This window comes from Pelobates fuscus, chromosome 7 (genome assembly GCF_036172605.1).
Source record: "Pelobates fuscus isolate aPelFus1 chromosome 7, aPelFus1.pri, whole genome shotgun sequence".
In the NCBI taxonomy this organism is placed as follows: Eukaryota; Metazoa; Chordata; class Amphibia; order Anura; family Pelobatidae; genus Pelobates; species Pelobates fuscus.
The window spans coordinates 3,496,817-3,518,666 of record NC_086323.1 but is presented as its reverse complement, the minus strand read 5'-3'; the positions used below and the strand labels follow the sequence as shown (position 1 = coordinate 3,518,666).

At 45.9% G+C, this 21,850-nt stretch overlaps 1 protein-coding gene across 1 annotated transcript in view; it reads right to left on the bottom strand.

Moving 5' to 3' along the window:
- The window catches only part of DNAI3 (dynein axonemal intermediate chain 3), a 102,919-nt gene that overhangs the window by 37,955 nt on the left and 43,114 nt on the right, over positions 1-21,850 (bottom strand). Inside the window, exons 10-14 of the mRNA XM_063427295.1 lie at positions 19,900-19,977; positions 14,522-14,644; positions 13,927-14,000; positions 12,960-13,101; positions 12,247-12,334 (exon numbers count right to left, since the gene is read on the bottom strand). Coding sequence (XP_063283365.1) covers positions 12,247-12,334; positions 12,960-13,101; positions 13,927-14,000; positions 14,522-14,644; positions 19,900-19,977 — 505 coding nt within the window. The remainder of the gene's footprint in view (positions 1-12,246; positions 12,335-12,959; positions 13,102-13,926; positions 14,001-14,521; positions 14,645-19,899; positions 19,978-21,850) is intronic.

Sequence of the window (21,850 nt, the reverse complement as noted above, 5' to 3'; positions counted from 1 at the left end):
TCTCCCATCAGGCACTGCTGGACGAGAGGGATACTCCCACTGAAATATACAGTTAAGTGGATTATCCCCTCGTGCAGCAGAACTGACAATTTACAGTTAAAATACATAACGTGGGTAATATTCGGTATATTAACATGGTTGCACGTTCGGTAGATAGCTGGGGTCTGAGCGCACATTTCGTGAAAGTACCGCTCTGATCCCAGCTTATCTAACCGAACGCCGCACTAAATACATATTATACTTTTGCTTGCTTCAAACTACCGATTGAGCTTAGGAGACCACATTACCGAAAGACCTGGGCTCCCGAACGGCTTGGAAGTCCAGCGGTATTCGTGCCATCGAGTAGCCGATTTTAGTTCCAGGCGCTCGACGACCAAATACCGCTGGACGAACAAAGGATACAAAATGGCCGACCGCCGCATGGTCGGTAGTCGAACGACGGCCACCCTGAATCCTCTTAAATACCGATTGCAACATTGATGCAATCCTTAATTGGGGCCACACGACCTCCTGTGTGTGGTCTCCATTCGGTAGTCTGTTTGTTTCACGAATGGTGTTGAAATTCACCGTTCGTGAAACGATTACCTGCAGGCTGGCGGTTTACCTGCTGCCAGCATACGAATGCTAGCATTCCCCTGAACCAAAATATACATAATACATACACGCTTGGTTCTTTTAAAGGGGTATACACATACATTAACAGTGGTTATACATACAGGACAATATATAGTGGCTGTATTTGCCACAATGCTCCCCCAGAACCAAGCCGGCATACACAGTCTGATCCTAACGGATCGGCTTGGGGATGTCCGGGAGAGTACTCACGGATCACTTATCAATGTCTGTTTGTCTGGATAACCCGTCGGCGTTGCCGTTCTGTTTCCCAGGGCGGTAGTGGATGGTAAAGTCAAAAGGCTGCAGCGCCAAACTCCAGCGCAGCAGCCTGGCATTGTCTCCGGACACCCTGATCAGCCACACCAACGGGTTGTGATCCGTGAGTAAAGAGAAAGCTTGTCCATATAGATAGGGTTGTAACTTTTTGAGGGCCCACACCACAGCCAGGCACTCCTTTTCAATGGCGGCGTAGCTCACTTCCCGGGGTAAAAGTTTCCTGCTTAGATAAGCCACTGGGTGCTCGCCGCCATCCGCTCCGACTTGGCTCAGTACTGCTCCCAATCCAAACATAGAAGCGTCTGTATAAACGAGAAATCGTTTAGTTGGATCGGGAGCAGAAAGTACCTGTTCACAAGTACCTGAAATGCCTGTTCACACTCTGGGGCCCAGGTTACTATCTTAGGTAAGTTCTTGCAGGTAAGATCAGTGAGGGGTTTGGCGAGGGCGCTGTAATTGGGCACAAATTTACGATAGTACCCTGCGGTACCTAAAAACGCTAGCACCTGGGTCTTAGTGCGGGGGGTTGGCCACTTGGCGACGGCCTCTATCTTGGCCGGCTCGGGTTTCTGCTGACCGCTGCCTACCCAGTGGTCCCAAATACTGGACCTCGGCCATCCCTATGTGGCACTTGCTGGGCTTGAGGGTCAATCCTGCCTCCCTGATGCGGTCTAGTACGGCTCCTATGTGGGTCACATGTTCAGGTCAGGAGCAGCTAAAGATGGTGATATCATCTAGATATGCACAAGCATACTCCTGAAACCCATCCAGTAGCCGATCCACCATTCTTTGGAAGGTAGCCGGGGCATTTTTCATCCCGAATGGCATGACTCTGAACTGGTACAAGCCAAACGGGGTGACAAATGCCGACTTGGGGATGGCGTCCTCGGCTAGTGGAATTTGCCAGTACCCTTTGCACAGATCTATTGTGGTGAGGTACTGGCCTCTGGCCATTTTATCTAGGAGCTCGTCTATCCGGGGCATCGGGTAAGCATCGGAGGTGGTTTTGTCGTTGAGCCTCCGGTAGTCTACGCAGAAACGGGTCGTTCCATCCCGTTTCGGCACTAGTACCACTGGGGAGGCCCAAGGGCTATCCGAGGGCTCGATCACTCCTAGCTGGAGCATCTCCGCAACCTCTTTATGCATACTCCCTTTTACGGATTCTGGGATACGATAAGGAGGTTGGCGGAGGGGGGTTTGGTCCAGAGTCTCTACTTTGTGGGTGGCTAAGGGGGTGTATCCGGGTAAGTTAGAGAAAGTGGCCCTTTTCTCCCTAATTAAGTTTTGGACTTGAGTCCGTTCTGGGGCGGTTAACCGCTCCCCCAGCTGTATCTCTCCCAAATCTCCAGTCTGGCCCTCCTGGTCTAAGAGATCGGGGAGAGGTAAGTTGTCGAAATCCTCGGCTGCGGACGCGCAGATCGCAGTGACCTCCTCTGTCCACTCTTGGTAGGGCTTGAGCATGTTCACGTGGAGCATGCGTCTAACCCCTGTGCCGGTGACCGGGCCGATCACATAGGTGGTATCGCATATTTGCTCGACTACCTTGTATGGGCCTTGCCAGGAGGCCTGCAGCTTGTCCTTGTGGACGAGTCGTAATATGAGTACTTTTTGTCCCACCTGAAAGCTGCGGTCCCTGGCTCCCCTATCGTACCATCGGCGCCGTCGTCGTTGGGCCGCCTGGAGGTTGTCGCGCACAGTCTGAGTCAGGGCCTCCAAGCGTTCCCTAAACTCAAGCACATATGGCACGATAGGGGTACCATTAATGGTCCCTTCTCCCTCCCAATATTCCCAGATTAAATCGAGGGGGCCCCTCACTCTCCTCCCGAACAGAAGTTCGAAAGGGGAGAATCCGGTGGATTCTTGGGGTACCTCCCTATAGGCGAACATTAAGTGGGGAAGGAACCTTTCCCAGTCTTTTTGGGTATCCATGAACGTTCGGATCATCTGTTTGAGAGTGCCGTTGAAACGTTCACAGAGCCCGTTGGACTGGGGGTGGTATGCGGAGTTAAAAATTTGTTGCACCCCACATAGTTTCCAGAGCTGGTGCATCACTTCGGCGGTAAACTGAGTACCCCTATCCGAAATAATTTCCCGGGGAAATCCCATGCGGGAGAAGATTCGCATTAGGGCATCAGCTACCGTTTCGGCGTGCACATTGGTCAGGGCCACTGCCTCAGGGTATCTGGTGGCGTAGTCCACTACCGTTAGCACATATCTCTTACCGGAGGGGCTAGGTTTAGCTAGGGGCCCTATTATATCGACTGCGACCCTGCTAAAGGGTTCTTCAATTATGGGGAGGGATCGTAGCCGGGCCTTGTAACGGTCACCCCTCTTCCCTACCCTCTGGCAGGTATCGCAGGTCTGGCAGTACCGCCGCACATCTTGGGAGATACCTGGCCAGAAGAAATTCTGGGTTAACCTGTGTTTGGTCCAGCTAATCCCCAAGTGACCTGACAAGGGTATATCGTGCGCAATGCGCAGCAGCTCCAATCTATATTTCCGTGGGACAATTAATTGCTTAATGGGGATGGGAATCGCTCCGGCTATCACTTTCTCTGCTTGGCGATATAGAAGTCCCTTATCCCAGATATACCTTTCTCCCTCGAACCCGGCCTGATTTTTGTCTATCCGGTCTTTGTACAGTTTTAAAGAGGGATCTAGAGCCACTTCTGACCCAAATTCTAAGGGGGACGCCCAGGGAGTGACATTAGGCATGGGGGGTACATTGCTTACCTGAGCCTCAGAGTGGTTAGGTGGTGCTGTGGTGCGAGCCTGTTGTCGAGTTTCTGTTCCTGTTTTAGATTATGTACAGCCGTATCTCATTCCCCTCTGTGTCTATGTATATGTTGTAAAAGGTCAGGAACTGGGCCACGACCTTGAGAGGCTGTTTTAACTACACCAGATAAGTATAAGTATATTTAGATACCATTGTCACTAATTTGGAGGTATCATATATATATATATATATATATATATATATATATATATACTGTTTGTATTTTTGTGCCCTCTCCATCAGGGAACCACTAACAGAAAGTTTAGAGCGTCTCCCAGGGAGAAATCCTTACGACAACTCTGGGAGAACATCTCCTGAAAGAAGTGAGACTGTTAAACATCGCACACAGAATACTAGAAATTATACTAACCATTGGGGTAACCATTCACAACCTAATGAAAGGGAACAAAATTTTCAGGGACGTCTAAAAGGTCCCAAAGAAAAAACCATTACGAACTACTTTCAACCCAGGGCAGATACTTGGGAACATCCCAACAGGTTCTCCGCTCTCCAACAAGAGACCCCTTCAAAAAGGGTACGAACGGAGGACTAAGTGAGATTTCCCATAAACCTTGTAACCTCAGACAAAAAGAAAAAGAAAAGGGCATTTTTAACTTGACGGATGTACCACTGTCTGAGGAGGAAATTAACTTACTTTCGAAGGGAATGAAATTTGCTCCCAATCAGGTTGCTAATGATTTTAATCTATACATTGACCTCAAAAAATATATACGTTCTTTGACGGTCAAGAGACATTTTTTGTTAAATCCTTCCCATTCAGGCACTGATGTGGGTACAAATGATAGAAGTACCATCCACCATAGATTCAAACCTAAGTCACACTTCTTTCCTGCTCCGATTAAAGGATCCCATTTGGAGACATTTGAGCGTATGGTTGAAAAGGAGTTTCATACTCTTACAACCAAACAAAAACCACGCGACCATAACCTTACACATAGGGAAAATAGTATTTTAAAAAAGTTAATGGAAAGAGATGACATTGTCATTAAAGAGGCCGACAAGGGGGGGGGGGGGGGGAGATTGTCCTTATGACTACTGCCTACTATCTGGAGGAAGCCTCCAATATTTTGGGAGATAAAGAAACATACGTTATCCTCAACAGTGATCCCACTTCACTTTTCAATCAAAAGCTGAAAAATCTTTTAGAGGAAGCCAAGAATAATGACATCATATCACAAAATCTTTTTGATTTTTTGTTCCAAAAAAATCCTGTTATTCCCATTTTTTACTTTCTTCCAAAAACACACAAGAGATTATCCAACCCCCCTGGACGCCCAATTATTAGTGGTGTAAACTCACTCACTGCAAATTTGTCAGCATTTGCGGACTCTTTCTTGCAAAAATATGCTCAAGGAGCTTTGTCCTATATCAAGGACACCAAATCTTTTTTGCAGGAATTGGAGTCCATTGAGTGGCACACTGAGTATAGTTGGGCTACGCTAGACGTGACCTCTCTCTACACGGTGATCAATCACGAACTGGGAGTGGAGGCATTAAATCACTTTATGACACAGGACACTAATCTAGCAGCTAATCTCCAACAATTTCTTTTGAGTGCAGTTAATTTTATTTTAAAACACAATTATTTTTATTTTAATGGTGAATTTTACTTACAAACCACTGGGACCACCATGGGCACCAGGTTCGCCCCCAGTTATGCCAACACCTACATGAGACGTTGGGAGGATCTATATGTGTGGTCTGGTCATGACTGGAGGGAGAACCTGGTGCTCTGGCGGCGGTATATAGATGACGTTATTATCATTTGGCGAGGCTCTTCTTCTTCATTTCAGGAATTTGTTAATTTTCTTAATTCCAATACCTATAACCTGGTACTGTCCCCTGTCTGGAATAAGGATGAGATCCATTTTTTGGACCTCACCTTGTTCCTTGACAAAGGAGAGATCAGAACCAAGTGCTTTTTCAAACCTACTGACGGGAACGGGTTCGTTCACCAGCGTAGCTGCCATCATAAACCCTGGCTTAGGGGCATTGCAAAAAGCCAATTCACACGCTTAAGGCGCAATTGCTCCGATAGCCAGGATTTTAACATCCAATCTACACATGTCAAAAATAAATTAATAGAGAAAGGTTACAAAAAGAACACTCTAGAGAGAGAGATTCGGTTAGCTAAACAGGTCAATAGAAACCAGTTACTGGGGGACAAACCTCAGACTGATACGTCTAAGGAGGAAAAAAAATTCTCCTTGGCTTTCCTAACACAATTCAATACCGATCACAATAGAATTAGAATATGTCTACAACAACATTGGCCAATCCTGTTACAGGATCCGGTGTTGGGGACCACTTTACCACAATTACCCAGAGTCATTTACAAAAAGAACAGAAATTTTAAAAATATGCTAGCTCCCAGCTATGCCCTTAAATCAATAAATCAAAAGGCCTCTAAAACATCAGGATCCTTTAGAGGATGTAACACGTGTAAGGCCTGTACCACCAGCTTTGAATCCAGAACAAATTCTTTCTGCAGTTACAGTACAGGAGAAGAGTTTAACATCAAGATGGATATTGGTTGCCACACGGACTTTGTCGTTTATTTACTGCAGTGTCCGTGTGGCAAGCAGTATGTGGGCCGTACTAAAAGGATTCTCAAGATAAGGTTTATGGAACATCTCAATAATATAAAAAAAAAAACTTGAGACCCACTCTGTACCCACCCACTGTAATGCTTGTCCCCATTTTTCTTTTTCCAACTTTAAGTGTGTGGGAATTGAAAGAGTATTACCCTACTGGAGGGGAGGAGATAGACTTAAGAAACTATCACAACGTGAAACCTTCTGGATACATAAACTCCAGACCCTTCACCCTAAGGGACTAAATCATGATATAGATCTTATATGTTTCCTCGATTAATCTAAGTGTTTTTTTTCCTTTGGTTACCCCACAGCAGTGCCTTGGTGGGAAGGATTTTCTATTTTTCTTCCTCTCCCTTTATATAAGGGCTAGGAAATTTGTATCTCGTGAGATAAATTCACATCATCAAAATTTAAGGAACAGGTTTACTAAAGTTATTCAATAGAAGGATATCACTAGACCATTAAGATATACTATTGGGAGCACTTTGTATTATGGATGTTATGATTTATACATCTTGAATATACAAAACACATGATTATATGGAATCAAAAAATAAATTCACATAATATAAATTCACACTTAAAATGAATTTAATGACATGGTTTGTATTAAGGTGTTACCTTAGTACATTTTTAAGTAATTTTCTGATTTACAAAATATTAATTATAAATAACACCTTATTAGATTGCTAGTCGTTCATTAATACGACACCACTAATTAACATTATTATTTTAGAATCTTACATGTTATATGACATTTTGAGTTGTAAGATGATCCACATGGTGGACTGATTTAGTTTAACATTAAAATGTCACACTAGAGAGTTTCATAATATTGATAATATATATGGAATATGATTATTTTTTTTAACATATTCTATTGATAAAGGGTAAACTGAGATTTTCTTGCATTTAACTGTAATAGGAGGGTATTAGGTTAATACCAATTTGATTTATGAGTTTTGTGTTTTTTAAATCTGACTATTTTGACTGTAATCACTCTCTGTTGTTAGGAGATCGCCTGCCATAAATATGCTTTACTTTCTATTAACATCAAGATTGCTATATCCTGGGCGACCTCTAGGTGGCAACATGCCATAAATATGCTTTACTTTCTATTAACATCAAGATTGCTATATCCTGGGCGACCTCTAGGTGGCAACATGCCATAAATATGCTTATTTTCTATTAACATCAAGATTGCTATATCCTGGGCGACCTCTAGGTGGCAACATGCCATAAATATGCTTTATTTTCTATTAACATCAAGATTGCTATATCCTGGGCGACCTCTAGGTGGCAACATGTCTAACCGTTTTTCATTTATGAGTTGGAACGCACAGGGCAATGGAACGCGGAAGTACAAACGGATTGTTACTTCCGGTTTCCGGTTTCATCGTTTGGCGCCAAGATTGATCGTCGGAACACCTTCTCCACACCAGAACCACCAGAAGTTTGATGGATACTCCACAACTGAACAGGATCATGAATTAAGGGTAACTCCCACCGGATCCACCAATGAACTAAAGGCTTAGTCCTATTTATAGAGACTTATTGGGGGGGATAACACTGTATGCATTTTTGTACTGATTGATTTTATTGATTTGTATTTTGGTCCCTGAGGAACTTCCTTTGCATAGGAACGAAACGAGTAGGACCTCTTTTTTGCTTTTATTTTATCCAATACGGCTAAAATTCATAGCCTCTTTATTACAATAAATTTGCATATCTATTTTACCTACCTCTATTGAAGTCTCATTCCATTTTTTGGTCCGCTTGGAGTTCCAGTGGAGAGTGGAGACGTCCAGCCGCCCAAGTTTATCCGGGCAGGCACTTGTTCTGGCGATTTATTCACTTTGATCTTGTGAGTTCAATATTGTATCAGCGCATTATCTTTTATTTTGCTGTATTACACTATGTATCTTTTTCTGTTCCTGTTTTAGATTATGTACAGCCGTATCTCATTCCCCTCTGTGTCTATGTATATGTTGTCGAGTTACAACCGGATAAGCTTCTCGTATATTGGATTGGGGAACAAAAGCTGAAGTCAGCTCCCCCAAATCGTTGCCCAAAATAACATCCGCTGGTAAATCCTGCATTAGGCCCACCTCCACATTTCCATTCCCCGCTCCCCAATTCAGGTGTACCTTGGCAGTAGGTATCTTATAGATTGCTCCCCCTGCTACACGTACTGCCACACATTCCCCAGTGAGGTGACTTTTAGGTACCAGGTGGTTGCGGACCAGCGTTATAGTGGCTCCAGAGTCTCGCAACCCCTGTACCTTTCTGCCCTCCATCTGTACCTCTTGCCTGTGCCCTTGCCAGAGGCGGCTTGGACCGGGTTTACCTCATGCAACGTACCCAGAGGTTCTTCAGGTACTTGGTAGGGCTCGGCTTGGGCACAGTGCACCGCGGCTCGTTGGTTGGGTGCCGGGGCATTCCAGCTGGGACGTGGTCGGTTGCGGGGGCAATACCGCTGCACATGTCCCTGTTGGTTGCAGGTGTGGCATCGGATAGGGGGTCGAGCCGGATACCTGGGGGTGTAAATGTATTATTTACTCCCGGGCGTGCTGGTACTGTTGTGGGTACGGCTGGTACTGGCGTTGTAGGCCCGTATGTGTTTTTTTATTTGGGCCCGCTGCTCCCTCCTGACATCCTGGAACTCATCGGCCAGCTGGGCTGCATCTTGTAGGGTGCGTGGCTTCCGATCTCGCACCCAAACTTGCAAATGTGGTGATAGTCCCTCAAAGAACTGTTCTATCACCATAAGTTGGAACAGTTCGTCTAGGGTGGTTACTTGGGTGGCTTCCAACCACCCCTTGGCTGCCCGTTGTAAGCGATGTGCCCATTCTGTGTGCGTGTCCCTGGGTAGTTTCTTAAGTTCTCGGAACTTTAGCCGGTAGGCCTCTTAGGTAATTGCATACCTGGCTAGAATGGCCTGTTTTACCTTGGCATAGTTTGTGCTGTCCTCATCTGGTACGGCACATATGCCTCTGCAGCGCGACCACATAATTTCCCTGCCAGTAGGGGTACCTGATCCTCCGCGCTGATATTGTGCAAATGGCATAGTCTCTCAAAATCCTGCAGGTAGTCGTCTACCTCTCCATCGGCTTCTGCATAGCTTTTGAAAGCTTGGTAGGGAAGTTTTGGTTTCCCTGGTAGGATCTGAACAGGTGATGTGGCTCCCGTTTGGGGGGTCATCTGCGACCTTCGAAGCATGATGTAGTCCTGCACATCATTGTAAACCCTGTCAGCCATCTGGTCAGCCATTGCTGGGGAGAACAGAGCCATCCTGCTTCTGTACTCCCTTTCAAATTCCGTTTGCTCCTCCTCCCTTGGAGGGGCTGCAGCAGCTGCGGCTCTATCCCCTTCCATTAGCTCTGCTATGAGGGTAGCCTTTGTCTTGCTGCTGGCTGTTGTTCCTCTTGCCTCCAACAGCTCTTTCAGCGTACTTCTCTTTAAGAGCGTGTAATCCGTGTTCATTTAACGGCCGTTCGTGAGTTTCCTCGTGTTCCCGGGTTCCGGTTCCCACCGAATAAATAAACCCACGAATTGTTGCTTTCGTTTAGGATTCCGCGGAACGCTGCTTTGCTGGGTAGTTGAAATCCCGTCGCTTGCCACCAATTGTAGCGGAGAGGCAGTACCATCTGCAAGGTCTCCGCTGGTATACAGGAACACAGGTGATAATCAGCATAGGCAGGTACAGCATACAATATTCCAGGTAGCGTAGTACGAATCCTTCCCTCCCAAGAACTAGACGAGACTTAGGCTGGGAGTCAACTGGGTGCTTTATTCCAAGTTGCAGCATTTATGCAGGTCCCCATGCAAGGGGTTTCCATAATGACATAGCAGGGGCATTCCCCACATTTCTCCCATCATGCATTGCATTTCTCCCATCAGGCACTGCTGGACGAGAGGGATACTCCCACTGAAATATACAGTTAAGTGGATTATCCCCTCGTGCAGCAGAACTGACAATTTACAGTTAAAATACATAACTTGGGTAATATTCGGTATATTAACATGGTTGGACGTTCGGTAGATAGCTGGGGTCTGAGCGCACATTTCGTGAAAGTACCGCTCTGATTCCAGCTTATCTAACTGAACGCCGCACGAAATACATATTATACTTTTGCTTGCTTCAAACTACCGATTGAGCTTAGGAGACCACATTACCGAAAGACCTGGGCTCCCGAACGGCTTGGAAGTCCAGCGGTATTCGTGCCATCGAGTAGCCGATTTTAGTTCCCGGCGCTCGACGACCAAATACCGCTGGACGAACAAAGGATACAAAATGGCCGACCGCCGCATGGTCGGTAGTCGAACGACGGCCACCCTGAATCCTCTTAAATACCGATTGCAACATTGTTGCATTTCTTAATTTGGGCCACACGACCTCCTATGTGTGGTCTCCATTCGGTAGTCTGTTTGTTTCACGAATGGTGTTGAAATTCACCGTTCGTGAAACGATTACCTGCAGGCTGGCGGTTTACCTGCCGCCAGCATACGAATGCTAGCATTCCCCTGAACCAAAATATACATAATACATACACGCTTGGTTCTTTTAAAGGGGTATACACATACATTAACAGTGGTTATACATACAGGACAATATATAGTGGCTGTATTTGCCACACACGTTCTGCCTATATTTCGGGGGGGGTGTCTCTCAGTGTGTATATGAATGCCTGCCATAATAGCCCTTCTTTTTCTATTGCTATCCATTCAGTTTTACCTTCACATCGGAACCTAGAGAAAATATATTTCCTGGCTAATCATGGCAGCATTTAACATATGGGTTTAGCTCCTCCCTCTAACCCTCAGGACAGGAAACACAAACAATTAAACAATTGTCTGTGTTGGAACATGGATTTTAAGTCTGGGGCCACTACCAGGATGTTGTCCAGGTAGTGAAACACAGCTACACCTTCTTTTCTGTGAAGAGCAATGATGGTGACCAAATTCTTCAAGAAGGTCCTCGGGGCTGTACTTATCCCAAAGGGAAGAGCCTGAAATTGAAAGTGTTCCTTGCAGACACAAAACATGAGAAACTTCTTTTGTGTATGCTGCCACGAATAATAGTCAGGAAAAGAAAATATCCATGTTCGGTGGTATCGTTCGTCTGGATGTTGCCAAAATTAAAAACGTGACTTCCATGGAAAACCGGAACCAATCTGGGTGATTTTTGGATATGTTGGTCACCCAGATCGGGGCTATCTGGGGATGTGACTTTTGCTTGGTTTTCGTGCATTTTATGTGTATTTTGCGGTGTTTATAAATCGTTATATTTTCTGTCCTTGAGAGATAATTAAATTATAAGTGTTTGCTCTGGTGATTATCTTTCAGGCACAGAGGATCCTGGGAGGGATTTCCCTGCAATGTTGGATTAGAAACCCCTTGTAGGGGCTATTGTATAAAAGCAGGCCATCTGGCCAGATTAAAGCATTCCAGCTTGTACTCCCAGAACTATGTGTCGTCTGGTTACTGGGAGGGGACAGGGCTAATCACTACTCCAGTTTGTTCCAGTGTGGAGGATTCAACGGGGAAAGTCCTTGTAAGAACTCCAGCTCCCAGGACTGAATGTCGTCCAGTCCCTGGGAGTGGATAGAGCAAGTCCCCTAGCCTGTTTCAGGACGGAGAGGTTCTAGGACCCCAGTCAAATCAGGTGGTTTGTCCCCCGTTCCAGCTAGGAAGCGGTCCTTGGCAGAGGAAACCAGCCAGGGTACAGGGAGCTCCATTACACACACACACTATATCCACCTAAACCACACTATATCCATGTGAAAACACTATATCATCAACATAAACCATACTCCGAGACCTACTGTATTCTGCCCCCTGGTGATGCTCTCTCAGATCTGTTATTCTGCCCCCTTGTGGCGCTATACAAGATCTGCTGTATTGTGGCACCTGGTGGCACTTCCTAAGAGATTATTAATGTTAAGGTGGTGGTCTTCTTACCGCTGGTCCTGCAGTGATAATGTTCCTCGTTCAGGCTGATCCTCGTGGGGCTGTATTCTCCAACTGCGCCAGTTTTGAACATTGTGACCTTAAAACCGAAAATGGGACATGATTTACAAACAGGAGTGGTTTGATGGCAGATTATCAGATTTAAAGGAACACAAACATGTATTCCTGACACTATAGGGTTAAAACCACCATCTAATACTTCTATTTGGAGACTGTTAATACATGTAGGCAGTGTTTCCATCATTTATGTTACATATTAAAGGGACACTAATCAGCAAAATAACTTTATCTTAATGAAGCAGTTTGTGTGTATAGATCACTTGCCTGCAGAGAATTGAGCCCCGGCTGTCAGATCGTTACCGCAGGTTACCATTGCATCACTCCGATAGTACACGTGCCGGGGCTGCATTCAGGTGGAGCCTCTAGAATACCATCAGGGAATGTAGTACTCCCCGCCATGATGGCCAAGAATAGGAAACGGGGGGTAAACAAGTAATAATTCAAATGCTCCCCTTTCACCCCCACTACGCCTATTTCAGTGTAAACATTGCAGGTTCTAAAATCTGGAATGTTTTACATTGAGAAGACGTGGTCTGGGTGACAATAATGTTCCTTTAAAAGAATGGAAAAGGACACTTTCTCTATTAACTGGGACCCAAAGTTTAAATAGAAAGTGTCATGTTTCTGGAATATTTTTGTGGTACCTTTATCAGAGGCCTCCAGACCAGATCGAGGTGTCGGAATGTGTCAGGGACGCCCTGGGGATCCAGCTGGTTTTGTTCTGTTAGTTTTCTATCAGTTATGTTTGGAGGTTTATGAGATCGTATATCCCAGAACATCACAGAACTGCAAGGGACAGAGAAAGCCAAGTTATAGTGATCCAGATCTACTTTATCCTGGATGGGCCTCTAAGCAGGACTTGCTCTGAATGGGTGTAATATAACCCATAGGGAAACAAGAGAAACAGTCACTCACACGATAGACATGTAGGCAGACATTCATTACAGAAAGAGAGAAAGCTAAATAGATTGATGCATGCATAGACAAACAGATAGAAATTATAGACAGATGCCAAAGATACATTCACAAAAAAAAGCCCAGACAGACAAACAATTATTTAACCCCTGCACTACCAGGGACTTTGTAAAATTAACTTTTATTTGAAACATGTTTGCACAGATAGCACATAAACGTATGATAAAACAGTCATTTTGTGCATTGATTGCTGTTCAGACAAACAAAATAATATACATTGACAGCATTTTTTTTTAAAAATTGTATTTATTTGTTCCCCCTTTATATAAGCTTTGGGGAATTAAAGTAGCAAGTATACAGTATCTAACATTTCACACAGAGTCTGACACGCTGGTATAAAAGCAAAAATATGATAAATAAAAATGGTTAAATACCTTGTGGTTATTTGGAAAGCATTGCAGCTCATTGCAAACAGCAGGAGAAGGTAAATAGAATGTCTGCATTGAACATAATGCTCACATACAGTAAATACAGTTACATGTTCGATTTCTACAATTAATGTATTTAAACAAAATATATATTATGGCAGCAGATTCAGCATCAGATAAACACATCCAGACTGGGACATTGTATGTTAAATGGGACTAATCCTGTTCTGTGTGTGTTTAGACATCTTTTTTATAAAGTCTGAATTACCAATCAGGAGAACACGTGACAAGCTGAACGCAGCACCCACTTTTATTCTCAAACGTAGAACCCGTTCTGGTCACCTAGACAAACAAACATCACAAAGAAGTCAGTGATAGAGAGGAGTAACGGGGACACAGACAAAAAGGGGATAGAAAGAGCACAAGGGGGAGGGACAAGCAATAGAAAGAAGAGGGGGTACATATGGAGTAAAGAGGGACAGAAAGAAAAGGGTATGGAAAGGGGGACAAAAAACAAGAAGTTTGGTGTCACTGGAGAAGAGGGGAATGAGTTATGGGCGAAGAAGACTCATTCAATGAGTAATGGGGACAGACGGATAACGGGGGGCACAATGGATTAAGGGTGACAGAAAAAAGAAGGAAACGTGGTGGGTAAAGGGGATGAGAAAGCAGGAAGGGGGAGTGGAGTACGGGGACAGATAGGAGTATGGGAAATGGGGCAGAGAGGGAGTTGTAGGTCTTAAGGACATTCTGGAAATGGTGTCAGCAGAGAGCAGGTTGGTGAACACCATGAGAATCACGCTCCATGAACCCAAATATTGGTGTTTTTGTAATGATGATAAATGTACGAATATTGAATTCACCTCAAAGTAGTCCGGCAGCCAGTGAATGTCGGTTATAATTTCTTTATGGCCGTGTTCAATGGAGGAAACCGCACAGTATCGCACAAGAGGGGGCTGAGGTGACCCTTTGGGCTCCAGCACGCTCTAAAAACAGTGCAAACGTGTTAACTGGTCAATCCCTTAACACAGAAACAAAATACAAATGTGTTAATGTACTAATAGCTTGTATGAAGGTTCTATCGGTTATTTACAGACAGACATGTTATGTCAGTGAGCAGATGACGTTTACAGGTGACAAACTCTAGCGTTTAGCAACTTTCAGTTTCCTCTCCTGAAACGGTCATCAAAACGAAACACTAAGCCCTCAATAAATACTATCCTAGCAACCTACTTCTCTATACTACCCTTACCTTTTGTGTCACTATACCCCACTCCCTCTAACATGTAAACTCACTGAGCAGGGCCCTCAATCCCTCTGTTACTGTGTCACTATACCCCACTCTCTCTAACATGTAAACTCACTGAGCAGGGCCTCATTCCCTCTGTTACTGTGTCACTATACCCCACTCCCTCTAACATGTAAACTCGCTGAGCAGGGCCCTCAATCCCTCTGTTACTGTGTCATTATACCACACTCCCTCTAACATGTAAACTCACGGAGCAGGGCCCTCAATCCCTCTGTTACTGTGTCACTATACCCCACTCCCTCTAACATGTAAACTCACTGAGCAGGGCCCTCAATCCCTCTGTTACTGTGTCATTATACCACACTCCATCTAACATGTAAACTCACTGAGCAGGGCCCTCAATCCCTCTGTTACTGTGTCATTATACCCCACTCCCTCTAACATGTAAACTCACTGAGCAGGGCCCTCAATCCCTCTGTTACTGTGTCATTATACCACACTCCCTCTAACATGTAAACTCACTGAGCAGGGCCCTCAATCCCTCTGTTACTGTGTCATTATACCACACTCCCTCTAACATGTAAACTCACTGAGCAGGGCCCTCAATCCCTCTGTTACTGTGTCACTATACCCCACTCCCTCTATGATGTAAACTCACTGAGCAGGCCCTCAATCCCTCTGTTACTGTGTCACTATACCCCACTCCCTCTAACATGTAAACTCACTGAGCAGGGCCCTCAATCCCTCTGTTACTGTGTCACTATACCCCACTCCCTCTATGATGTAAACTCACTGAGCAGGCCCTCAATCCCTCTGTTACTGTGTCACTATACCCCACTCCCTCTAACATGTAAACTCACTGAGCAGGGCCCTCAATCCCTCTGTTACTGTGTCACTATACCCCACTCCCTCTAGCATGTAAACTCAATGAGCAGGGCCCTCAATCCCTCTGTTACTGTGTCACTATACCCCACTCCCTCTAACATGTAAGCTCACTGAGTAGGGCCCTCAATCCCTCTGTTACTGTGTCACTATACCCCACTCCCTCTAACATGTAAGCTCACTGAGCAGGGCCCTCAATCCCTCTGTTACTGTGTCACTTTACCCCACTCCCTCTAACATGTAAACTCACTGAGCAGGGCCCTCAATCCCTCTGTTACTGTGTCACTATACCCCACTCCCTCTAACATGTAAACTCACTGAGCAGGGCCCTCAATCCCTCTGTTACTGTGTCATTATACCACACTCCCTTTAACATGTAAGCTCACTGAGCAGGGCCTCAATCCCTCTGTTACTGTGTCACTATACCCCACTCCCTCTAACATGTAAACTCACTTAGCAGGGCCCTCAATCCCTCTGTTACTGTGTCATTATACCACACTCCCTCTAACATGTAAACTCACTGAGCAGGGCCCTCAATCCCTCTGTTACTGTGTCACTATACCCCACTCCCTCTAACATGTAAACTCACTGAGCAGGGCCCTCAATCCCTCTGTTACTGTGTCATTATACCACACTCCCTCTAACATGTAAACTCACTGAGCAGGGCCTTCAATCCCTCTGTTACTGTGTCATTATACCACACTCCCTCTAACATGTAAACTCACTGAGCAGGGCCCTCAATCCCTCTGTTACTGTGTCACTATACCCCACTCCCTCTATGATGTAAACTCACTGAGCAGGCCCTCAATCCCTCTGTTACTGTGTCACTATACCCCACTCCCTCTAACATGTAAACTCACTGAGCAGGGCCCTCAATCCCTCTGTTACTGTGTCACTATACCCCACTCCCTCTAGCATGTAAACTCACTGAGCAGGGCCCTCAATCCCTCTGTTACTGTGTCACTATACCCCACTCCCTCTAACATGTAAGCTCACTGAGCAGGGCCCTCAATCCCTCTGTTACTGTGTCACTATACCCCACTCCCTCTAACATGTAAACTCACTGAGCAGGACCCTCAATCCCTCTGTTACTGTGTCACTATACCCCACTCCCTCTAACATGTAAACTCACTGAGCAGGACCCTCAATCCCTCTGTTACTGTGTCACTATACCCCACGCCCTCTAGCATGTAATCTCACTGAGCAGGGCCCCAATCCCTCTGTTACTGTGTCACTATACCCCACTCCCTCTAACATGTAAACTCACTGAGCAGGGCCCTCAATCCCTCTGTTACTGTGTCACTATACCCCACTCCCTCTAACATGTAAACTCACTGAGCAGGGCCTCAATCCCTCTGTTACTGTGTCACTATACCCCACTCCCTCTAACATGTAAACTCACTGAGCAGAGCCCTCAATTCCTCTGTTACTGTGTCACTATACCCCACTCCCTCTAACATGTAAACTCACTGAGCAGGGCCTCAATCCCTCTGTTACTGTGTCACTATACCCCACTCCCTCTAACATGTAAACTCACTGAGCAGGGCCTCAATCCCTCTGTTCCTGTGTCACTATACCCCACTCTCTCTAACATGTAAACTCACTGAGCAGGGCCTCATTCCCTCTGTTACTGTGTCACTATACCCCACTCCCACTAACATGTAAGCTCACTGAGCAGGGCCCTCAATCCCTCTGTTACTGTGTCACTACACCCCACTCCCTCTAACATGTAAACTCACTGAGCAGGGCCTCAATCCCTCTGTTACTGTCACTATACCCCACTCCCTCTAACATGTAAACTCACTGAGCAGGGCCCTCAATCCCTCTGTTACTGTGTCACTATACCCCACTCCATCTAACATGTAAACTCACTGAGCAGGGCCCTCAATCCCTCTGTTACTCTGTCACTATACCCCACTCCCTCTAACATGTAACCTCACTGAGCAGGGCCTCAATCCCTCTGTTACCGTCACTATAACCCACTCCCTCTAACTATTGTATAGTGTTACCGTCACTATAACCCACTCCCTCAGTGTAAACTCACTGAGCAGGACCCTCAATGCCTCTGTTACTGTGTCACTATACCCCACTCCCTCTAGCATGTAAACTCACTGAGCAGGGCCCTCAATCCCTCTGTTACTGTGTCACTATAGCCCACTGCCTCTAACATGTAAACTCACTGAGCAGGGCCCTCAATCCCTCTATTACTGTGTCACTATACCCCACTCCCTCTAGCATGTAAACTCACTGAGCATGGCCCTCAATCCCTCTGTTACTGTCACTATACCCCACACCATCTAACATGTAAACTCACTGAGCAAGGCCCTCAATCCCTCTATTACTGTGTCACTATACCCCACTCCCTCTAGCATGTAAACTCACTGAGCAGGGCCCTCAATCCCTCTGTTACTGTGTCACTATACCCCACTTCCTCTAACATGTAAGCTCACTGAGCAGGGCCCTCAATCCCTCTGTTACTGTGTCACTATACCCCACTCCCTCTAACATGTAAACTCACTGAGCAGGGCCTCAATCCCTCTGTTACTGTCACTATACCCCACTCCCTCTAACATGTAAACTCACTGAGCAGGGCCCTCAATCCCTCTGTTACTGTGTCACTATACCCCACTCCCTCTAACATGTAAACTCACTGAGCAGGTCCCTCAATCCCTCTGTTACTGTGTCACTATACCCCACTCCCTCTAACATGTAAACTCACTGAGCAGGGCCTCAATCCCTCTGTTACTGTGTCACTATACCCCACTCTCTCTAACATGTAAACTCACTGAGCAGGGCCTCATTTCCTCTGTTACTGTGTCACTATACCCCACTCCCACTAACATGTAAATTCACCGAGCAGGGCCTCAATCCCTCTGTTACTGTGTCACTATACCCCACTCCCACTAACATGTAAACTCACTGAGCAGGACCCTCAATCCCTCTGTTACTGTGTCACTATACCCCACTCCCTCTAACATGTAAACTCACTGAGCAGGGCCCTCAATCCCTCTGTTACTCTGTCACTATACCCCACTCCATCTAGCATGTAAACTCACTGAGCATGGCCCTCAATCCCTCTGTTACTGTGTCACTATACCCCACTCCCTCTAACATGTAAACTCACTGAGCATGGCCCTCAATCCCTTTGTTACTGTGTCACTATACCCCCACTCCCTCTAACATGTAAACTCACTGAGCAGGGCCCTCAATCCCTCTGTTACTCTGTCACTATACCCCACTCCCTCTAGCATGTAAACACACTGAGCAGGGCCCTCAATCCCTCTGTTACTGTGTCACTATACCCCACTCCCTCTAACATGTAAACTCACTGAGCAGGGCCCGCAATCCCTCTGTTACTGTCACTATACCCCACTCCCTCTAACATGTAAACTCACTGAGCATGGCCCTCAATCCCTCTGTTACTGTGTCACTATACCCCACTCCCTCTAACATGTAAACTCACTGAGCAGGGCCTCAATCCCTCTGTTACTGTATCACTATACCCCACTCCCTCTAACATGTAAACTCACTGAGCAGGCCCTCAATCCCTCTGTTACTGTGTCACTATACCCCACTCCCTCTAGCATGTAAACTCACTGAGCATGGCCCTCCAACCCCTTTGTTACTGTGTCACTATACCCCACTCCCTCTAACATGTAAACTCACTGAGCATGGCCCTCAATCCCTCTGTTACTGTGTCACTAAACCCAACTCCCTCTAACATGTTAGCTCACTGAGCAGGGCCCTCAATCCCTCTGTTTCTGTGTCACTATACCCCACTCCCTCTAACATGTAAACTCATTGCCGTCATATTCTGGCCCTGGTCTCATTCAGCAGCGCGCAAGGGCGCGAGAGCGGAGCCAGCACAGCTCCCCCAGCGGCCACCAGCACAAGTCCCCCAGCCCACCCAGCTGTTTGCCTGGCCCCAGGTGCCGACGGCCCACCAGGAGATTTGTTGTCAACAGTAATGGTCGCTATCAGTGGCATAGATTGGAAACATCGAGCAGAAAATCCACAAGAATCAATATTGTCCAAAATGTGTCAGTTTGTAAATTAGCACCATTGTCAAACTGAGCTGATAACGATTGCGTCTATTCCCCTTTTCACTACCTTGGGAGCAGAGCTGCTGCTTGGGTTGCTTTTTGACGTGAGCTTTTCCTGATACGCTGAGATATCCCAAAGTACGACCTGGAAAAACACAACATGCACGTTGTTAGAAGAGACACTAGAGGGAGCTCTGATATAAAAAATTGTAATTACCAATCCCTTCTGCTCTATCTTGCCCTTGTACAACAGCTCTGAACGGTTGTGAATGACAAGCTCCATTGTTGGACAATGTCAATGAGGGTTTCACACAGTGTGTTCCTGCTACCATCTGTTTCAGGATCGTGTAAACTCATGGTACTGTTGCAAAGTGAAATGATAGACCCTCACCTGTAAAAATTGGCAGGATGAATTCTGAAACAATTTTTTTAATTGATATCAAGCTTGGACATTCAGTATCAGTGATATACAATATAGCCATGAGTGTCAGACAGTGTTGGTATCATCAGTCAGTATCAATGTCGGTCAGTGTCAGCGTCGGTCAGTGTCAGCGTCAGTCAGTGTGACGAAGTGCCCTTCGCCACTTGTGCCTGGAGAGGACTAATTGCCAACCTCTTGCCTTGTGACTATGACCCCTGGGAAAGTTTGCCCTTTTAAAAACGTTATTTGGGCATATTGGATTTTATTGCACTGTTTCTACCCCTTTGATTCCATGGGAGAATGTGCCTCTTCCCCTCCCCCTTTTCCTGTCCATTGTTCTCCAGCAGGGTGTTGTCCCAGGGACACTGCCAGACCAGTTTAAACTGGCTGCTTTGTCCCTTCTCCATCTCTCATCAGCCCTTGCTAAACTTTAACCCCATGGCGATTTTATTCTGTTCATGGGATCTGAGCGCTGTTCGGATATATTGAGCGCTCAGATCCAAGCTATCTGGAGATAGTGGCACCCACTTGAGCCACTTATCTCCAGGATAGAGGAGAAGATAGACCGGCTGCATAGCCTAAATCTGTGGAACTGTTTTGGCATAAAAGCCATGCTTGCAGTCGGTCAAAAAGGACGTCCATCTAACTTTTAAACCACTGGAGGGATTTGTGTGATTTCTGGGTATGTTTGTATTTGAAGTATTCTGAGTAATAATATGGGTTTTTATGGAGTTTGAATGTACAGTTTTAAAGTTATAGTAAATGTGTAAAAAGTATATTTTTCCTGCCTGTGATAATTACATTAACCCATTGTGTGCAGTAACTATATCACAGGCAGAGGGGAGGATTTTGTGGGAATGAATGGGAGTGTTTTACTGTACATTACACGTTTTATTGGTTGTTCTACAAAACCCTGTGGGTGGTACTATGTGTGTAAAACCTACATAAAACAAAGTCCTTTGGTGCTGATTAAGAGAGATCTTCTTGACCCTCAACACGTAGTCTTGTCTCGTGATTGGAGGGGACAGCTATATTCACACTGGGGATTGCTAAACTTGTATACTCCCTTGAGCTTTAATCACTTAGCTCTTTTAAGAGCTGTTCCTGATACGCTCTCCTGGAGGAGAGGTCTTTCCCACACAGTCCTGGAGGACATAGGCTGATCCAGGGTGGAAGGAAGACGTCGAGACTCCAGTTAAGCTATGGCGGTTGTGACGTCTACGGTGCTTGTGGTCCTCGGCGCAAGCTACGAAGCATCCATCAACGGAAGGTACTCGGTTGGAGTACGGGCAGGGCCGGTGCAAAGAATTTTGGGTACATAGGCGAAGATGCATTTTTCCGCCCCCCAAAAAACATCTTCACCTGTGTGCCTCTTAACCTACCTTTTGTGTTTCTTATCCCGTCTTTTATCCCGGTCGGAGTACGGGTGATCCGTTACAGTCAGTGTCAGCGTCGGTCAGCATCAGTGTCGGTCAGCGTCGGTCAGTATCAGCGTCGGTCAGTATCAGAGTCGATCAGCGTCAGCGTCAGTGTCGGTCAGTATCAGCGTCGGTCAGTATCAGTGTCAGCGTCGGTCAGTATCAGTGTCAGCGTCGGT